General features: G+C 36.2%; 2 protein-coding genes and 1 non-coding gene across 3 annotated transcripts; 1 reads left to right on the forward strand and 2 right to left on the reverse strand.

Annotated features, from left to right (window-relative positions):
- Window positions 1–206: 206 nt before the first annotated feature.
- Trnai-aau (transfer RNA isoleucine (anticodon AAU)) lies at window positions 207–279 on the reverse strand. Its single transcript has one exon. It is a non-coding gene; the product is annotated as a tRNA-Ile (tRNA).
- Window positions 280–2,223: 1,944 nt separating this feature from the next.
- On the forward strand, window positions 2,224–4,479 carry LOC127868450 (uncharacterized). Its single transcript, XM_052410243.1, has 2 exons — window positions 2,224–2,347; window positions 2,917–4,479. Exon 2 carries the CDS (start codon window positions 2,924–2,926, stop codon window positions 4,025–4,027), a length of 1,104 nt encoding a protein of 367 aa, XP_052266203.1. The 5' UTR covers window positions 2,224–2,347; window positions 2,917–2,923; the 3' UTR covers window positions 4,028–4,479.
- A 2-nt stretch (window positions 4,480–4,481) lies between these two features.
- Window positions 4,482–11,013, reverse strand: LOC127868454 (ovomucoid-like). Its single transcript, XM_052410256.1, has 7 exons — window positions 10,846–11,013; window positions 8,427–8,558; window positions 7,560–7,678; window positions 7,230–7,347; window positions 6,100–6,218; window positions 5,534–5,714; window positions 4,482–4,617 (listed from the first exon to the last, which is right to left on the reverse strand). Exons 1-7 carry the CDS (start codon window positions 10,862–10,864, stop codon window positions 4,553–4,555), a joined length of 753 nt encoding a protein of 250 aa, XP_052266216.1. The 5' UTR covers window positions 10,865–11,013; the 3' UTR covers window positions 4,482–4,552.
- Between the last annotated feature and the right edge of the window lie 4,579 nt (window positions 11,014–15,592).

Consider the following 15,592-nt stretch of genomic DNA (forward strand, 5'->3'; position numbering starts at 1 on the left):
GGTTTTATGTATTTTGTCCGATAAGAGGTTCATAAGTTGAGTTTCTACAAAGTCTTAGTTTTTGCAAGTGTTTGTGAACTGGGTTTTCAAGAACTGTAGATGACTTTAAAACTTAGTTATGACAATTTGAAGCTTGAAATATGCGTCCTATTAGTTATTTGGTCCTGTTAACTAATGCCATTCAAAAAGAACCAAAATAATAAATATGGCCATTGGGGGGATCGAACCCACGACATTCGCGTTATTAGCACGACGCTCTGCCAACTGAGCTAAACGGCCACTTGTTGAAGTGGATTAAATTGTTAAACATAACCATGTTAAGCTATACACTGTATCGACAAGATAACGCCAGTGAATGAAAACACAGGTAAACATAGATTTTCTTAGCGAGCTATACATATCAGTTTATCACTGACCTTCATACATTCCTCTGTAATTATGGTGTTTTATTGTTGTGTTCTTAATTGCAAAGCTTCAGGATTTGATGGAAATGTTTTAATGTTATTAATTATTTTTTATCTAAAGACGAAATTTATGCGTAAAAACACATATATGTAGCATATACTGCCGTTATTAGGTTCAGAACATATATACGCTATAAAAATTACAAGAAAAGATAGTATTAAAACTAAGAATCAATAAATGCTTAAACAGGGCTTGTAACATTTATTAAATTATATTCTTAGGATGAAGGCTTTTAACATTTATTAAATTATGTAAACTACAAGATAATGTAAATTACAAGAAAAGATAGTATTACAACTAAGAATCAATTAATGCCTAAACAGGGTTTTTAACATTAATTTTATTAAATTATATTCTTAGGATAAAACTATATTCTATGAACAGGTTCTTTACCTGCAGATGGTAAATTCTTTATGCATGTGTGATTATATGGTGTTAAGTGATTATTTATTACCGTTGCTGATAAGGATGACCAATTGTTGAGAATATTATTAACCCCATTCAACAGTTGTAAACCACTAGTTATGTAGTGTATTTTAGAGTCGCTTCTCTCATGTTTACCTGTTTTGCTGGTGCGGAAACATTGTCGATACAGTAGCGATGTCTAAATTAGGATGAAAACCGAAGATGATTAGGCATGCCCTGATAAGCCGCTTGGCTTAAACAGCGGGTTACTATGACACTATCGATCTACGTACAGTGGCGAATAAATATGTCTGTAATTTATTTCAACGTTTACGTTATAGGCAGAATAATTACACAAATCCGCAAAACGCTCATTAATAAAATATGTTTAATGGTAATTTGTATTTAGATGATAATGTGTTATGTTTAAAAAAAAATCGTACGAAACGCAATGGCTGGAGATATACACTTTTTTATAAATGTTTACACATTAAAGGGGCCTTTTCACAGATTTTGGCATTTTTTTAACTTATTCATTAAATGCTTTATATTGATAAATGTAAACATTGGATCATAAAAGCTCCAGTAAAAAATCAAGAAAAAAATTAAAAAAAGGAAAAGAACATTGCCCGGAGCAGGTTTCGAACCAGTGACCCCTGGAGTCCTGCCAGAGTCCTGAAGTAAAAACGCTTAAGCCTACTGAGCTATTCCGCCGAGTACACATATTTGACGTATTTTATACCTTATATAAGCAATCTTCGTAGTTTCACAAAATTTAACGACAAAAACAGAACTCTCCAAATTATTCAATCGTTTCGCGTTGCAACGCTTTATAATTTTTAGGTTTTAAAATCGTCAAAAGATGCATATAATGGCTATATTAGAGCATGGTTAATGTTCAGTATTACTGTTTCCTCACAAATATCATAACTAAAACGAAAACTTACGAATCTGAAACAACTTTTTTCAATTTTGTCAATTTACCAAAGCGTGAAAATATCCCTTTAATGCAAAGCGCGCTTTGAAACATTATTCGTTAATAACAAAAGTTGCTAGAACAAAAAGACCTTCAAAAAACAGTTAAGCAGTATATAATATTAATCATAATAAGAAAAATAAAATTAAAAGAAGAAGAAGAAGAAGGAGGAGGAGTATGGGGGGACAAGGAGGAGGGGGATAAGAAGAAGAAGAAGAAGAAGAAGAAGAAGTAAGTAGTAGAAGAAGTAGAAGAAGAAGAAGAAAGGAAAAGAAGAAACAATATATGCTGGCCGTCATCGTAATTGCCCCCTGCATTTTACGCTAAATTTTCGTGACGTAACACGACACATCAACAAAAGAACGCTTTATTTTTACGTTCAATTGCGAGCAAACGCATCAAAACTACGTCATTTCCTGCTTAGACGTCACATCCTGAATAACAACAGAAAACAACACCAACTTGACGGATATGTATAATTTATTTGAAATGGAATTTAAGGTTAATCTTGTTTTTTAATAATATTAGTTATTCTTATTTGTAGCAAATGGTGAATAATACATGTTGTCGATCATGTTTTCGACAAGAAACGGCAGGGATTAAGAATGATCTGATGATCAAATGATATTTTTAGTTTATGGCGCAAGAAAATTTCTATATTTTAGAGTTGTTTATGATATCGTTGAACAACAATATGTATTTATCTTAACAAAATCGGCGAGTTTAACGTTACAATACATAATTTTACTCACTCGCGTGGGATGTTTTTTCGATATTAATACTCGACGAAGTCAAGTACATTTCTAGAATAGCTCTAATAAAAAATATTTTGCCCAATAAAATAATTATTATTATTATTTTAATTTTCAGAAAATTACTCATGACCTGCGTTAACGAAAGATTACAGAATTAAGTGACAGTCTATAAAATATAGGAAAACAACAGTTTTATTATTAATATCCATTTATGTTGGTTGGATGGTTGCTTTCGCATCATTACAAATATGTGGCATTTTTATAGGGTCAAGATGGAAAACGTTTTTAAATATAAATATACAATTTATGTTTCAGACATAACATGAAATCGAGGGACTGCATAACTGTAACAATATCACCAAATCTCGAGGATAATACCGGACATGGAGCGGAAGAAGATCGTCATCTACACAGAGAAAACTACGACATCAATAAAAACCTGGAAAACACAAATACTCAAAATGATAAATCGTACCGTGATGAGCATTTAGATGAATTTTCGACAAAAGATGATAACTTTGAATCGAAACAAGGGAGCCATAGCGGCGGAGAGAACGATTCTCTCTCCGCGTCCAAACATGGTGAAAAATATAAGGTGCAAAGGAGCGATTTCAAGTCGAAGAGCTACAAAAGGCATGGTAAACGCTCCCATACGAGACCTCCAAAACCAAAATTGTTCAGCCGTAGTAGCACATCTCTTGAACGAAGAGAAAAACACATAAAGAAGCACAAAGCGGTCTCAGAGGAACGCCGTCAGTTTGTTTTATCAAGCACTCATCCCGAAGTTGAAACCGACAATGTTAAAGATGAACCTATACCAACTACATCCCGTATGGATAATGCGCAAATCACAGAGTCGTTGCTTGAGTTCGACTGGATGACGAAGGAATTCTCTTTTACGGATGTCATAGCGCCCCTGGATCCGATTCCCCCGAGTCCCCGCGACGAAATTATTTATGACGAAAGTCTCAGCCAGCAACCGGAACCAGTACTCGAGATACACGATATCGGTGAAATGTCCAATTCATGTGACCATGAGCTGAGTGCTGAGGGCTGTAAAAGTGCACTTAGAAACGAAAGAAAATCTATCGAAGAGGAAATTCACCGGAAGTGCGTCGAGCTCGACGCTCTGATGGGACAAATCCAGGCAGTCAAGCGGCAGCGCCGCCGTCGAAACCGGAAGTACGAGCTCAGGAAGAACGACGGCCGAACATATGCAGACGGCGACCCGTTCGTGCCGTCGTTTGTCAACATATACCCCATCGAGCGCCGGAAGCGACCGGCTAAGCCGATCCGCAACGCGCTGCTTATCCGGGCGGCTATGAAAGCGGCCTGGAGCGGCGTACTTAGCTCCTGCTGCGGAAGAGGATGCTGGGCCACGTGGTCCTGGGTGAACATCCACAACGTCCTATCCGACTACGAGTGAGAACTGTGGCGTCTTGTTAAGTGCTTGAATCGAATTGAGTCGTCTTTGTTTAAGCGCGTTTCCGGACCGATTGGTAATTGGTATTTTATATATTACTTTCAGTTTGAGTGTTGTATTGCTTTTTTTCGTTAATTTCATTCAATAAGATTTTTTTTTACTTTTGTAATTTCATGCATGTTTGTCGTGTGCCTGAACCAAAATTTGCATCTCTTTAAATCTTAACGTAAAAGGAAAGATAGGAAGAAAAAAACTAAAGAGACAAAATAAACACATATTAAATTAAAAAGTCATAGGCACTTAATGGATATTTCCTGAGGGCAAATATCATAGTTGGTTAGTTCTTTAGTTTCTTATACTAAAATCTTAAACATGTATTAAAACATAATGAAATTCATATCCTTTAATTTTTGTAGGTTAGTATTTAATAATTAAAACAACAAAATAAACTCAAAGATGGTGTTATTATCATTTATTTTACTCCGTACTTGTACTCGTACACCCGTCGAATAAATATGTTCGTGCAACTTATCCGAAGATATTATCCATCTGGCAGGGTCCGGGGAGAGCTGTTAATGTGGGTTTGTCGACGGCTGAAACAGAACGAAAGTTGAACAATTAGGACTAGTTAATTTTATGCTCGGTTTGATCGATCACTGTAGTTAAGACAACTAGTCGATGTTTGATTGTTCTGGTAAGCAGGTAAGTTATCGAATTTATCTATCAGTTGCCAGATATATAAATATTTTTATTTTAAGTTTCCCATTGTTAATACAGAAATATCAGTGAATTAAAACTGATAATTAACTGTTTGAAACAGTGAAAAAAATAAACAGTGAAAATTATCGATTATTTTCACTGTTATTCTGTGACATGACGTCGTTTTCTTGACATCACGACGTCATTAGTTCAGCAGAAATACAAACATGATCATTTGCGAGCATAAAATAAAAAGACAATTGGTTGGATTTGGTGTTATATAGATTTTAATTCACTCTTTATCATATATTTTTGTATGATCACTCGTCAATTAAAATCGAGATTCCACCAAATCCAATAAATATCCTCTATATCTTATTTGGTAACGTGTAGATATAATCGATAATCTGCACGGACGAGGGCATTTTCTGTTAATTTAATGATTGTCTACTTTTTGTTTAGATTTCCAAAAGTAAAACTGGAGAATTTCGCGGGAATAATTACGTCATGACGTTAAATAATACCGACAATATTTTCCACTGCCGTTATAAAGTTCGTCGCGTTAATCCACGGAAAAACACGCAATTCACATATTCTCAAATAATTAATTGAATTTCCAGTTTAATGATACTTGTTCTGTTTATTTCTAAACGTATACATTGCAGCACGACGCATGGCTTGTTTAAGGTGTACTTTAAACGGATATCTGCTGTTTTCCAGAAAAAAATATATCTTGGTACAAATACGCTATTTTCACAGAATAATTATTACAACTTATTTATGTTTTGATACGCGTCAAACTCAACTCACTGATCGCATGGATGAGAAGCTCGAAACGGCAGAGTTCACATTCATTGGGAAAGGTTCGATCATCCTGCGAGCAAACGGGCTTATAAAGCCTGGGGCACGTGAAGCGTGGAACAACATTTGGGTCGACCTCCACCGCGAGACCGGGATTGGCACTGGTCTGCAAGTACTGGGTGCAGTTGACCTGGGTAACATACAAGTATTTTGGATGATTTAACGAGTGTGCGGTATCAGTCACTGCTTTATATTAAGATTTCACAGACATTCGTTCTCACTTAAAAAATAAGAGAAGGCCTACACCATTTACCCTCTTGCCTCGGTCTCGTGTTATTTACTTCTCTCACTTTCAATACGTTCCTTAAATTACGGAGAGATATCAAGAGAATCGCAATAATACATTTATTAAACTCAAGTTATCACTGATGATACTGCATAGTTATTAGGCACTTTCCAAGAATGTCGGCCTATCATAGACGTATTGTGTCGTCAGATATTTGATTAGAAAGGATCAGAGCGTTTCAAAAGAACTAAACAATACGCGGGATACTGATTCTATTCAAACTACGAACCAGGGTAGCATTGGTGAGATCCCTGGTACACTGGCCGCTGCTCACGAGGGTGATAGGGTCAGCCGTGGGAGAGTTGATGCTCTGCATGCACTGCGCATACCGGAAGAAGCAAATAGTTGCTGAAAACAAAAGGGGTAAGCAACTTAATTATAGGAAGATACTTCTTAATTACAGGACCGAGTTGACAAGACACCATCAGCTACAGTTTACTAAAATGTTGCCGGGATTAACTTATTTATGTGTACTTGTGATGCAGATTTGAATCTTTTTTCTTTAATAAGAAATATGTTCAAGTTAATTTTAGAAAGCTCTTCGCCATTTTCAAACTCGGGGTTGTTGCCCTAAGGAACTGATTCACGTTTGTGTGGTAGCCCTGCCTAACGAACTGTAATATAATCGCAGGGGAGGTTATCCATACAAGAGTATTCGTTCGTTTGAGATGATACAATTTGATATTCCCTCCATGAACATTATTACTTCTTTATAAAAGGATACATTAAGCAACAATTGAAATCGCTTGTTGAGTTTAATTAGAATATATCCAGTTCTTGAACACCCTTTTCCTTGGGAAGGGGCAGTTTTACGGGTTAGGTCTGTGGGAAATTGTTATATAAACCTAACCGTTTTGCACAGTTACAAAATACTTATTTGGTTATAAAAACCTTAATATTCGTGCGCTTGTGCAAGGTTTAAATAACTTCTTATTGATGTTATTTGCTTCACGGCTTTTAACTGTTACCCACGACCTAGAAAAACGAGTATTAGGTATGATTTAAAAATGTATGCAATTTTAGAGACAAAATGCCATATGGAACTGTACATTTACACACACATATAAAAATGTTTTCCTTCGCTTTCAAACAAGCATATCAGACACATACATATTGTGTCTACTGATAGATATACAACATTACAATGTTAAAAAATCTATTGTTCGGAATTATTTTTCCAGACCAAATTTTTGAAAAATGTCCCTTGACATTTCGTTTTTATGTACAGTACCGTGTTATTTTTATAATAAGAATGCATCCGAAACATTTATTTTCAATAAGTGCATGGAATGATGCATTTGCATGCTATACAATGGTAGAAGCGTTATAAGAAATGAACGTTCGATGATCACCACTTACGATATGTCACATGGTTGGAAGCGCAAATTGCGTCCTTGAGAAAGTCAGTGGGAATGTGTGCTCCCGGAGCTCCCGCAAATGGAGAAGACCCTTGATGGTTAGGGCTTGCACATTGGGCCTGAAAGAAACATACATCATGCACATCATTGTCATCGTAATCAGATGATAATATTATGCCAATTCATCGTCATCATTTTCATCATCACCATCATCATCATCATATTCATCATATTCATATTAATATCGGCATAAACATAATCATCATCAAAATCATAATCACAAAGAGAACCAGCAGCAACAGCATCTGTTTCAGCAAGTAATAAAGCCTACCTCCAAAACCTTATCGCAAGGCGTGGCATCGTCTACGCAAGGACCAAGATTTGACACCGCCAGCCTATCGCCGTCAATGTGCGCCTTACAGGCTGCTTGTTCGAACTCGCAATGATGTCCTGTAGTAGAATCAGTGTATACAAAGTTGTATAAAACATCAACATTTTAGCCCCATTTTCGGGAAACAGTGCTTAATACGTGTATGTTAAGTGTCGTCCCAGTTAAGCATACGCAAGCACGCACAGGCTCATCAGGGACGACACTTTCCGCCTTAACTGGATATTCGGTTGGAATATACTTTCTCCAAACGATACATTCCATACAAGCAAGTGTCGTTGATGATAAGCCCATTTATGCCTAGCTTTGGCAAACATCGTAGACCCAGATGAGACGCCGCACGATGCGGCGTCTCATCAGGGTCTGCGCTGTTTGCTTGAAGGAATTTCTGTAAAAATATTCGAAATATAGCAATAAATATACTAGACTTCCCTAATTTTGGAAATAAATTGATCCAATTCAGAAGGATGGTAGAGTCCACTAGGCATAAATCGGTTAACCAGTGCAGATAGCTAGAATGAGGCTCATGTCAATATTTGCCTCCTCTTTATCTACCTTTTGCTTATCCTCCTGCTGCTTCTTATCACCATCTTCATCATAAAAACATAATAATCTAATCATCTTCACACTTGTCATCATTCGTATAATCGTCCAGATCAATATCATATTTCCTCTTTTCTTACCCACTGTTATCATTCTACTCTTATCTTCAGCAGAAGCGGCAACAATACAAATAATAATACAACCGGTATATCATTAAAGCCACGGAAAACTACAACATTTTTTTCTACAAGGACCCATGGTACTTACTGTAGAAAACGCCGTCTGTTCCGCAGAATCCCGCCTCGTGCACTTCGTCGTCACAAATTTTGTCGCAGATCCCGGATGTCAGTTGTCGTCTGATGCTCGTTGCAGACGACACGTACAGACACGCGAGGACGGCTAGAACGCGCAAAAGAACATCATTTGAGTGTTATGGGAATGAGGGAAGTGGGTGGCGGAAGGAGTGACGGGGATGGAGGATAAGCATAGGCAATAGCGTGAAAATATGTGCGACAATTCATCCCCTAGCTCTGATGCAATTACGGGTATTGTCAAATACTGGCATTCGTATGAAAACTGATTGCTGTTAAAGCATTTTACCCAGTGAAAAGTGTTAAAAGGTGACAGAACGGAACAATTGTTGAAAACGGCGATAAAATCCAAATAGACTTACAAGCAAAACACAAATATACACAATGGCTTTAAAATGTGGTTTTACAACGGCATTTACTTTGTTGGGGACACGATGCACAATGCTGAGCTTTTAGCCATTTACAGTTTTCATGATTTTTGCCAAGAATATAACTTCAAACCAAACTACTTATATTTCCAAAACATATTAATGCAGTTAAACGATATAAGAAGCTGAGGAACTGATAATTGCTTTAAGAAGCCGTTTATTCCCACAAGCATACGGTCTATCTAAGTAAATACAAATGGTACAAAATCAATTTATGATATAATTACAAAAAAACTGAGTCCTCGCCAGTATGTATGAAATAAATGGTCGCATATTTTTAATTTTATGAAAACAACAGAATGGCGACATATTTTAATGTGTCTTTTTATACACATGAGATACAAATTTACAGTGGTTTCAATATAAAATTGTTCATTAAAGGATAGGTTCAAACTCTTTCTTATTTAAAATTGGATTTACCACCATAGCCAGCTGCATATTTTTTGTCAAACTATATGAAACTACACAACATATAATATTAGAGTGTAAGCATGTCAATCCGTTAATAAAAATAGTTTTCAGGGTGTAATATTTTTTTTTAACTTTCTAAATATTCCTTCGTTTATATTGGGACATGCAATTAAAAATGGACCCTTTAACTTAATATTTGTTTTGATCAAAATGCTTATTAAAACTTGTAAAAAACAAACAAAACTAGACCCACTCTTAAAGCAGCTAAAAAATCATATATTATCTTGCATAACCATGCACTAAATAAAATTAACAATTTAATTTCAAAGTAAAGATAGGGAACTAGTGTTTGCTCATTTGCAGTAGCTGTGATAGGGAACTATGTAGAAGTTTATTGTCAACTTTTTGTTAAGCAAATATTGTTTGTAATATTGTAATTTTGTAAACAATGTACGGTGTGAAATGGGATGCCCTCGACCCTCACACACTTATTTACGAGGATAATACAATATATTGAACGCCCCCCACTTAGAGTATATTGTGAACATTTCGTGATTATTTTGATGCTGTATGAAAGCAATCTCAAACCGGTCCAACATGAATAACTGCTAATTATTGTATACCAGTATGTCATTATAATACGCACTGATGAAAACTGATATAAACAGACAGACGGACGGGCGGACGGACGGACGGACGGACGGACGGACGGACGGACGGACGGACGGACGGACGGACGGACGGACAGACAGACAGACAGACAGACAGACAGACAGACAGACAGACAGACAGACAGACAGACAGACAGACAGACAGACAGACAGACAGACAGACAGACAGACAGACAGACAGACAGACAGACAGACAGACAGACAGACAGACAGATTATTTTGACTTGTACAATGTACATCGTCAACAACACACAATGAAAACAGTACAATGTCAATTGTGAAAGGAACAAAGTTTTAAACATATTTACAAAACATTTACTTATCTAAATAAACGCTGCGACAAATTAACGGAAAGCAAATTAAACAAAAGAACTTTTTAATTGCATCATTTATTCGAGAAGAAGAAAATTGAATTTCATCATTTTAAATGCAAATATGGGGACGGCGGGATCCGTTTAACTAATTGCAGTAATAACAACTAATCTGGTTTTAGTACAGGCAGAAAAGGAGGTACACGTACGATCATGATAGTAAACTTATGTACGAAACCAAGGATAGACAGACTCTCACATGAAAATCCCTTCCAGACCAACCTGCTTTTATATTACAACTGTCGTCTAGACCTCAAAAGCATGGAGCAATGTAGCGGTAAATGTAATTGTTCATTACGTTACTTAATTGACAATTATGTAAACCCTCATGCAATGATTTCAAACGTTGACTTATAATTTCCAGAGTTCTGGGTTTTATCATCCACAACCAACATAATTAAATACGAATAATAAACACATTTGAAATAAGTGCTTCATGTATAAATGAACTTAATTAAATAAAAGACTTTAATAGATTGCAAATTTCAACTCACCGACAATTTTGATAGACATGTTTGAAACCTATGGTCGAGTAAAACTGGTCTCAGTTTTGTGAATTCTTATTTACTTATCTTTCACAGTTACTAAATCAGGCGTCCATATAAAGGAACACGTGTCGGTATTACTACTTAGATGACACGAACCACACAATGAGGGTCGATAACATATTCATACAATCTAATAACTGAGGGGCTCAACGGGTCAGAACGGTCGGTAGAGATAAAGGATATACGAGAATCGGCTCTGGGAAAACGGTGCTTAATGCATTGCATGTGTGTAAAATATCTTCTCAGTTTAGCCCGTGTGGTCTTAACCGAATATTCGCTAAGAAGAGACTTTCTTTAAACAGAACATACCACTACAGCTGAAAGTGCCGTCCCTGATTAGCCTGTGTGGAATGCAAAAGATAATCTTCGACTCTTTACGCACATTCATTAAACCCCGTTTTCCTAGAGAGAGGATCATAGGCTTAGAGGGGCTTGTCCGCGGATGCTTATATGGTTTAAAGCAGGCCATAAATGGACAGGTTTAGGAAACGGAACTTAAAATCGAATGTGTGTATTGTATCTAAGTATTTCTTTGATAATTAACTTAACTATAAACACAAATAACCATGGCTGTAGTATCCATTGTTCATAGGGAACAGTTTTGCACAATTTCGCTGGAATTCGGCTTTCGCATAAGAAGCATGAAGCCGTAAACCCCGGGTCGTAACTTTGTGTTTGTATTTACAGGTGGTACGTGTGTGCTTATGATATTAATTAGTAAAAACATCATTTTGAATAAAAAATAATCAAATTATTACGGAAGATCAATATTTTCCGTATATTAAGGATATGTGAGAGTAATTAAGAGAATTGCGACAAAACAATTATAACTGACGTTTTCCTTGATGTGCATGCAAACGTTGTGTGCTTTTCCAAGAAATAGAATTTATAAAAACCGAACCAGGACGAGATATTTGGCCCATAGGCCGCTGCTAACGTCGGTTATGGGTTTGCCGTGGGGGCATTGACGTCGTGTATGCATTGTTCATACCGAAATAAGCAAATACTAGTCGCTGAAAACTAAAGGGGTTAACTTTTTTATTAGTAAGAATATGTTTATGTATCATGTATTGATGTAATAATACATCATCAGCTACAATTTACTAAGATTGTGTTGCATTTACCTATCCATATGCACTTTTGACATGCACTTAATATAGATATATTTTCAAATTAACATAAGAAAGCCACTAGCCATTTCCAAACTTTAAACAAATCAAATTCTGAGTTGTTGTCCAAAGGACCCGTTTAACGTTTGTTAAATACGTATGGCCTTACGTATAAATAATGTGATACAGTCGCAGGGGAAGTAATCCATACACGACGTTTGCGGAGTTGTTTATGATTATGAAACTTGATATTCCCCAATGAACATTGAAGTAATTTTAGTAAAGTTGATACATGAAGTCACAGTTGTCTACATTTGAATGTGAATCCTTCGATTCTTATAGATGATTGTCAATAGAAAGGGGCGGTTTACGGTTAGGTATGAGTCATTGTTATCTCAACCTAACCTTTTTCTAAACTGTTTCATAATATTCTTTGGTCTTATTCTAAAATCCTTAAACTACGTATGCCTGATCAATATTGAAATATTTAACTTCTAATTGAAATTATTAGCTGCACGGCATCTAACAGTTACCAAGGACCTAGCTGAGCTAAGAGGAACGAGTATTCGGTAAAAATGACTTAACAATTTATTCAACTGTGAGAGACAAACTGAAATGGAAACTGTACCTTTGCTTTTATTACAAACATTTCAAAAAAAGTATATGTCTCTATCAAACAAACAAAACAGACACATACACATTGTTTCATAATATATGATATATATATAACATTGCTGAATGAATTGGTTAACGGATTAAAACGAAAGCGCCGACGGCGTTGAAAGTCTGCAAGATACCGGGAAGTTTCTGCTGAAGTAAATGTTAAAGGAAAAGTTGACTGCATGAAAATCTAAAAGACTATCTCAAAGTAATGTTTTTTTAAGAAAAATATTGCAAACCATCATATATCAATCGGAAAATCAGACATATGTATCAAGCGAGCTTGGTATTTTGCAGCAAGTAAATGCCCGGTTGTTAAGGTTATTTTTTATTTCTGATTGGCTCCAGCTCTAGACGTTTATTTATGCTCTTGTTTTAACTATTGACGAGAATGAACGACCTTTTCATTCGGAAGCTAAGGTCAAAGTTATATCTTTGTTTTTCTTGTTTTGTTACTATTTGTTACGATCGCTTCATTTTATCAGAAAGGAACAAATCGTTGCTGTTGTTGTGTTGCTGTTGTAATATTCACCGACTTCGTTACATACGAAAATTATTACATGCACGCTATATTTTTGAGCACATGTGTTTTTTTTTGCAGTTTCTAATCAGTTTTCAAAATATTAAAATAATTTCAAATAATATGCAAATAATTTGCAGATTAATATCAAAATACTGTAATTTGACCCTTTCTCTTGCCACCCAAAATCGCAAGGTAAACGTTTGCCGTCACAAAGTTTAACGATATTACAGCCATGCAAATTCTTTTGCAAGAAACAAAACAATTATTTACCTGTTAAAACTATTTAAATAACGTACCTCATTAATAAAAACATTGAACAAGTATGTTATCTCAAAATCCGCGTGTAGGATCACATGACTTGATGGGAACCGGTAGGTGATGCTTTTTTCGAATCACTTTTGAAAACAATTTTTCTTAAGAATTTCAACTAGTACGTACAATACAGATTTGTTTGCTGCTTATGGCAGTATGAAATACACCAGAATTACTTTATTAAATAAGCATATGTTCTTGTTCAACAATTCTATTTGTACTGCATTCAGTTACTGAGTTTATGCTTTAAACAACGAGAAATTTTGTCACCGATTTCAGACGTATTCAAGGATTTATTCTGATACATTGAGATATCGACACAAACTGCAAAAAAAAACACTGTCTTTTATGCACTTAAGATCTTTGCAAATTGAATTTCGATAACTTGAGATATTTGCAAAAATAAAGCTCTTAACGACGTGTTTACATTCTGTTCAGCCCGTGTGTAAACCCCTGAAAACTCCGTTGATTCTGTACTCTGAAAATCAAATACGTCGAGATTTACTTTGTAAACAAACAACGCATAACTGAGTCTGCAAAAAATAGCAAAACATGTTAAGAACATAATTATTGGAATGATGGCATATATGAAACAAGTGGAACTACGATAATTTAATCAAAATATCGTTTCCATCCACGTTTTAATGGACTTTTAACAGAATTTGGCATTTTTTTTAAATGTCATTATATATGATTGCTAACAAATCTTTAATGATTTTTAATTAACTTAACTAATTTTTATAGTAAGAAAAAAAAGATGAAAAAAGTACGTCGCGAGTATTCGAACCCGTGATGTCTCGATCTTTTAGCATATACGTTACCACTGTAACCGAAGCGAAACATGATATTTATAACAGAGGGGGTAATCACGTGATAGTCAAGATGATAAGGTCCATGCCGAGAAAGTTATTTTTTCGCTGTTTTATATCCTTCATTGCTTCTGTTTAATTTTTTAATGAAGCTCAATTTCCAGCCATATCAGTAAAAAGCTGATAAGCGCTTATTTCGTATTATAATAGATTTATCTCTCGACTTCACACCGACAAATTTTCTTAGGTCATTCCGCTAAGAAATTTCGCAGCGAGTAAAGTCGAGATATAGAGCGAATATAAATACGAAATCAACGCTAGTAACTTTCTTGCTGGATGGCTGGAAAGAGAGCGGCATTTGAAAAATTATTAAAAGTTATAAAGGGTCTAAACGGCGAAAAACTAACACACATGTCTGGGTAGACTCAGCACGTAGCTGGAATACCCCCTCATACATATGTCTGGGTAGATGCTGCAAGTAGTTGGAATACCCTCTCACACATATCTGGGTAGAAACTGCAAGAAGCTGGAATACCCAATCACACACATGATAAAATAGACACTGCACGTAGCTGGAAACCCCCTCGCACATATGTCTGGGTAGACACTGCAAGTGGCTGGAATACCCCCTCACACACATGTCTGGGTAGACACTGCAAGTAGCTGGAATATCCCCTCACAACATATGTATGGGTAGACAGTGCAAGTAGCTGGAATATCCCCTCACACATATGTATGGGTAGACAGTGCAAGTAGCTGGAATACCTCTCACACACACATGTCTGGGTACACAATGCAAATAGCTGGAATACCTCTCACACACATGTCTGGGTAGACACTGCAAGTAGCTGGACTAACCCTCACACACATGTCTGGGTAGACACTGCAAGTAGCTGGAATACCCCCTAACACACATGTCTTGTAGATATTGCAAGGAGCTGGAATACCCCCTCACACACATGTCTGGGTAAACACTGCAAGTAGCTGGATTACCCCCTAACACACATGTCTGGGTAGACACTGCAAGTAGCTGGAATACTTCTCACACACATGTCTTGTAGACACTTCGCGTAGCTGGAATACCTCTCACACACATGTCTGGGTAGAAACTGCAAGTAGCTGGAATACCTCTCACACACATATCTGGGTAGACACTGCAAGTAGCTGGAATACCTCTCACACACATGTCTCGTAGACACTTCAAGTAGCTGGAATACCTCTCACACACACATGCCTGGGTAGAAACTGCTAGTAGCTGGAATACCTCTCGAACACATGTC

The sequence above is a fragment of the Dreissena polymorpha genome, chromosome 2 (genome assembly GCF_020536995.1).
Source record: "Dreissena polymorpha isolate Duluth1 chromosome 2, UMN_Dpol_1.0, whole genome shotgun sequence".
NCBI classification, from domain to species: Eukaryota; Metazoa; Mollusca; class Bivalvia; order Myida; family Dreissenidae; genus Dreissena; species Dreissena polymorpha.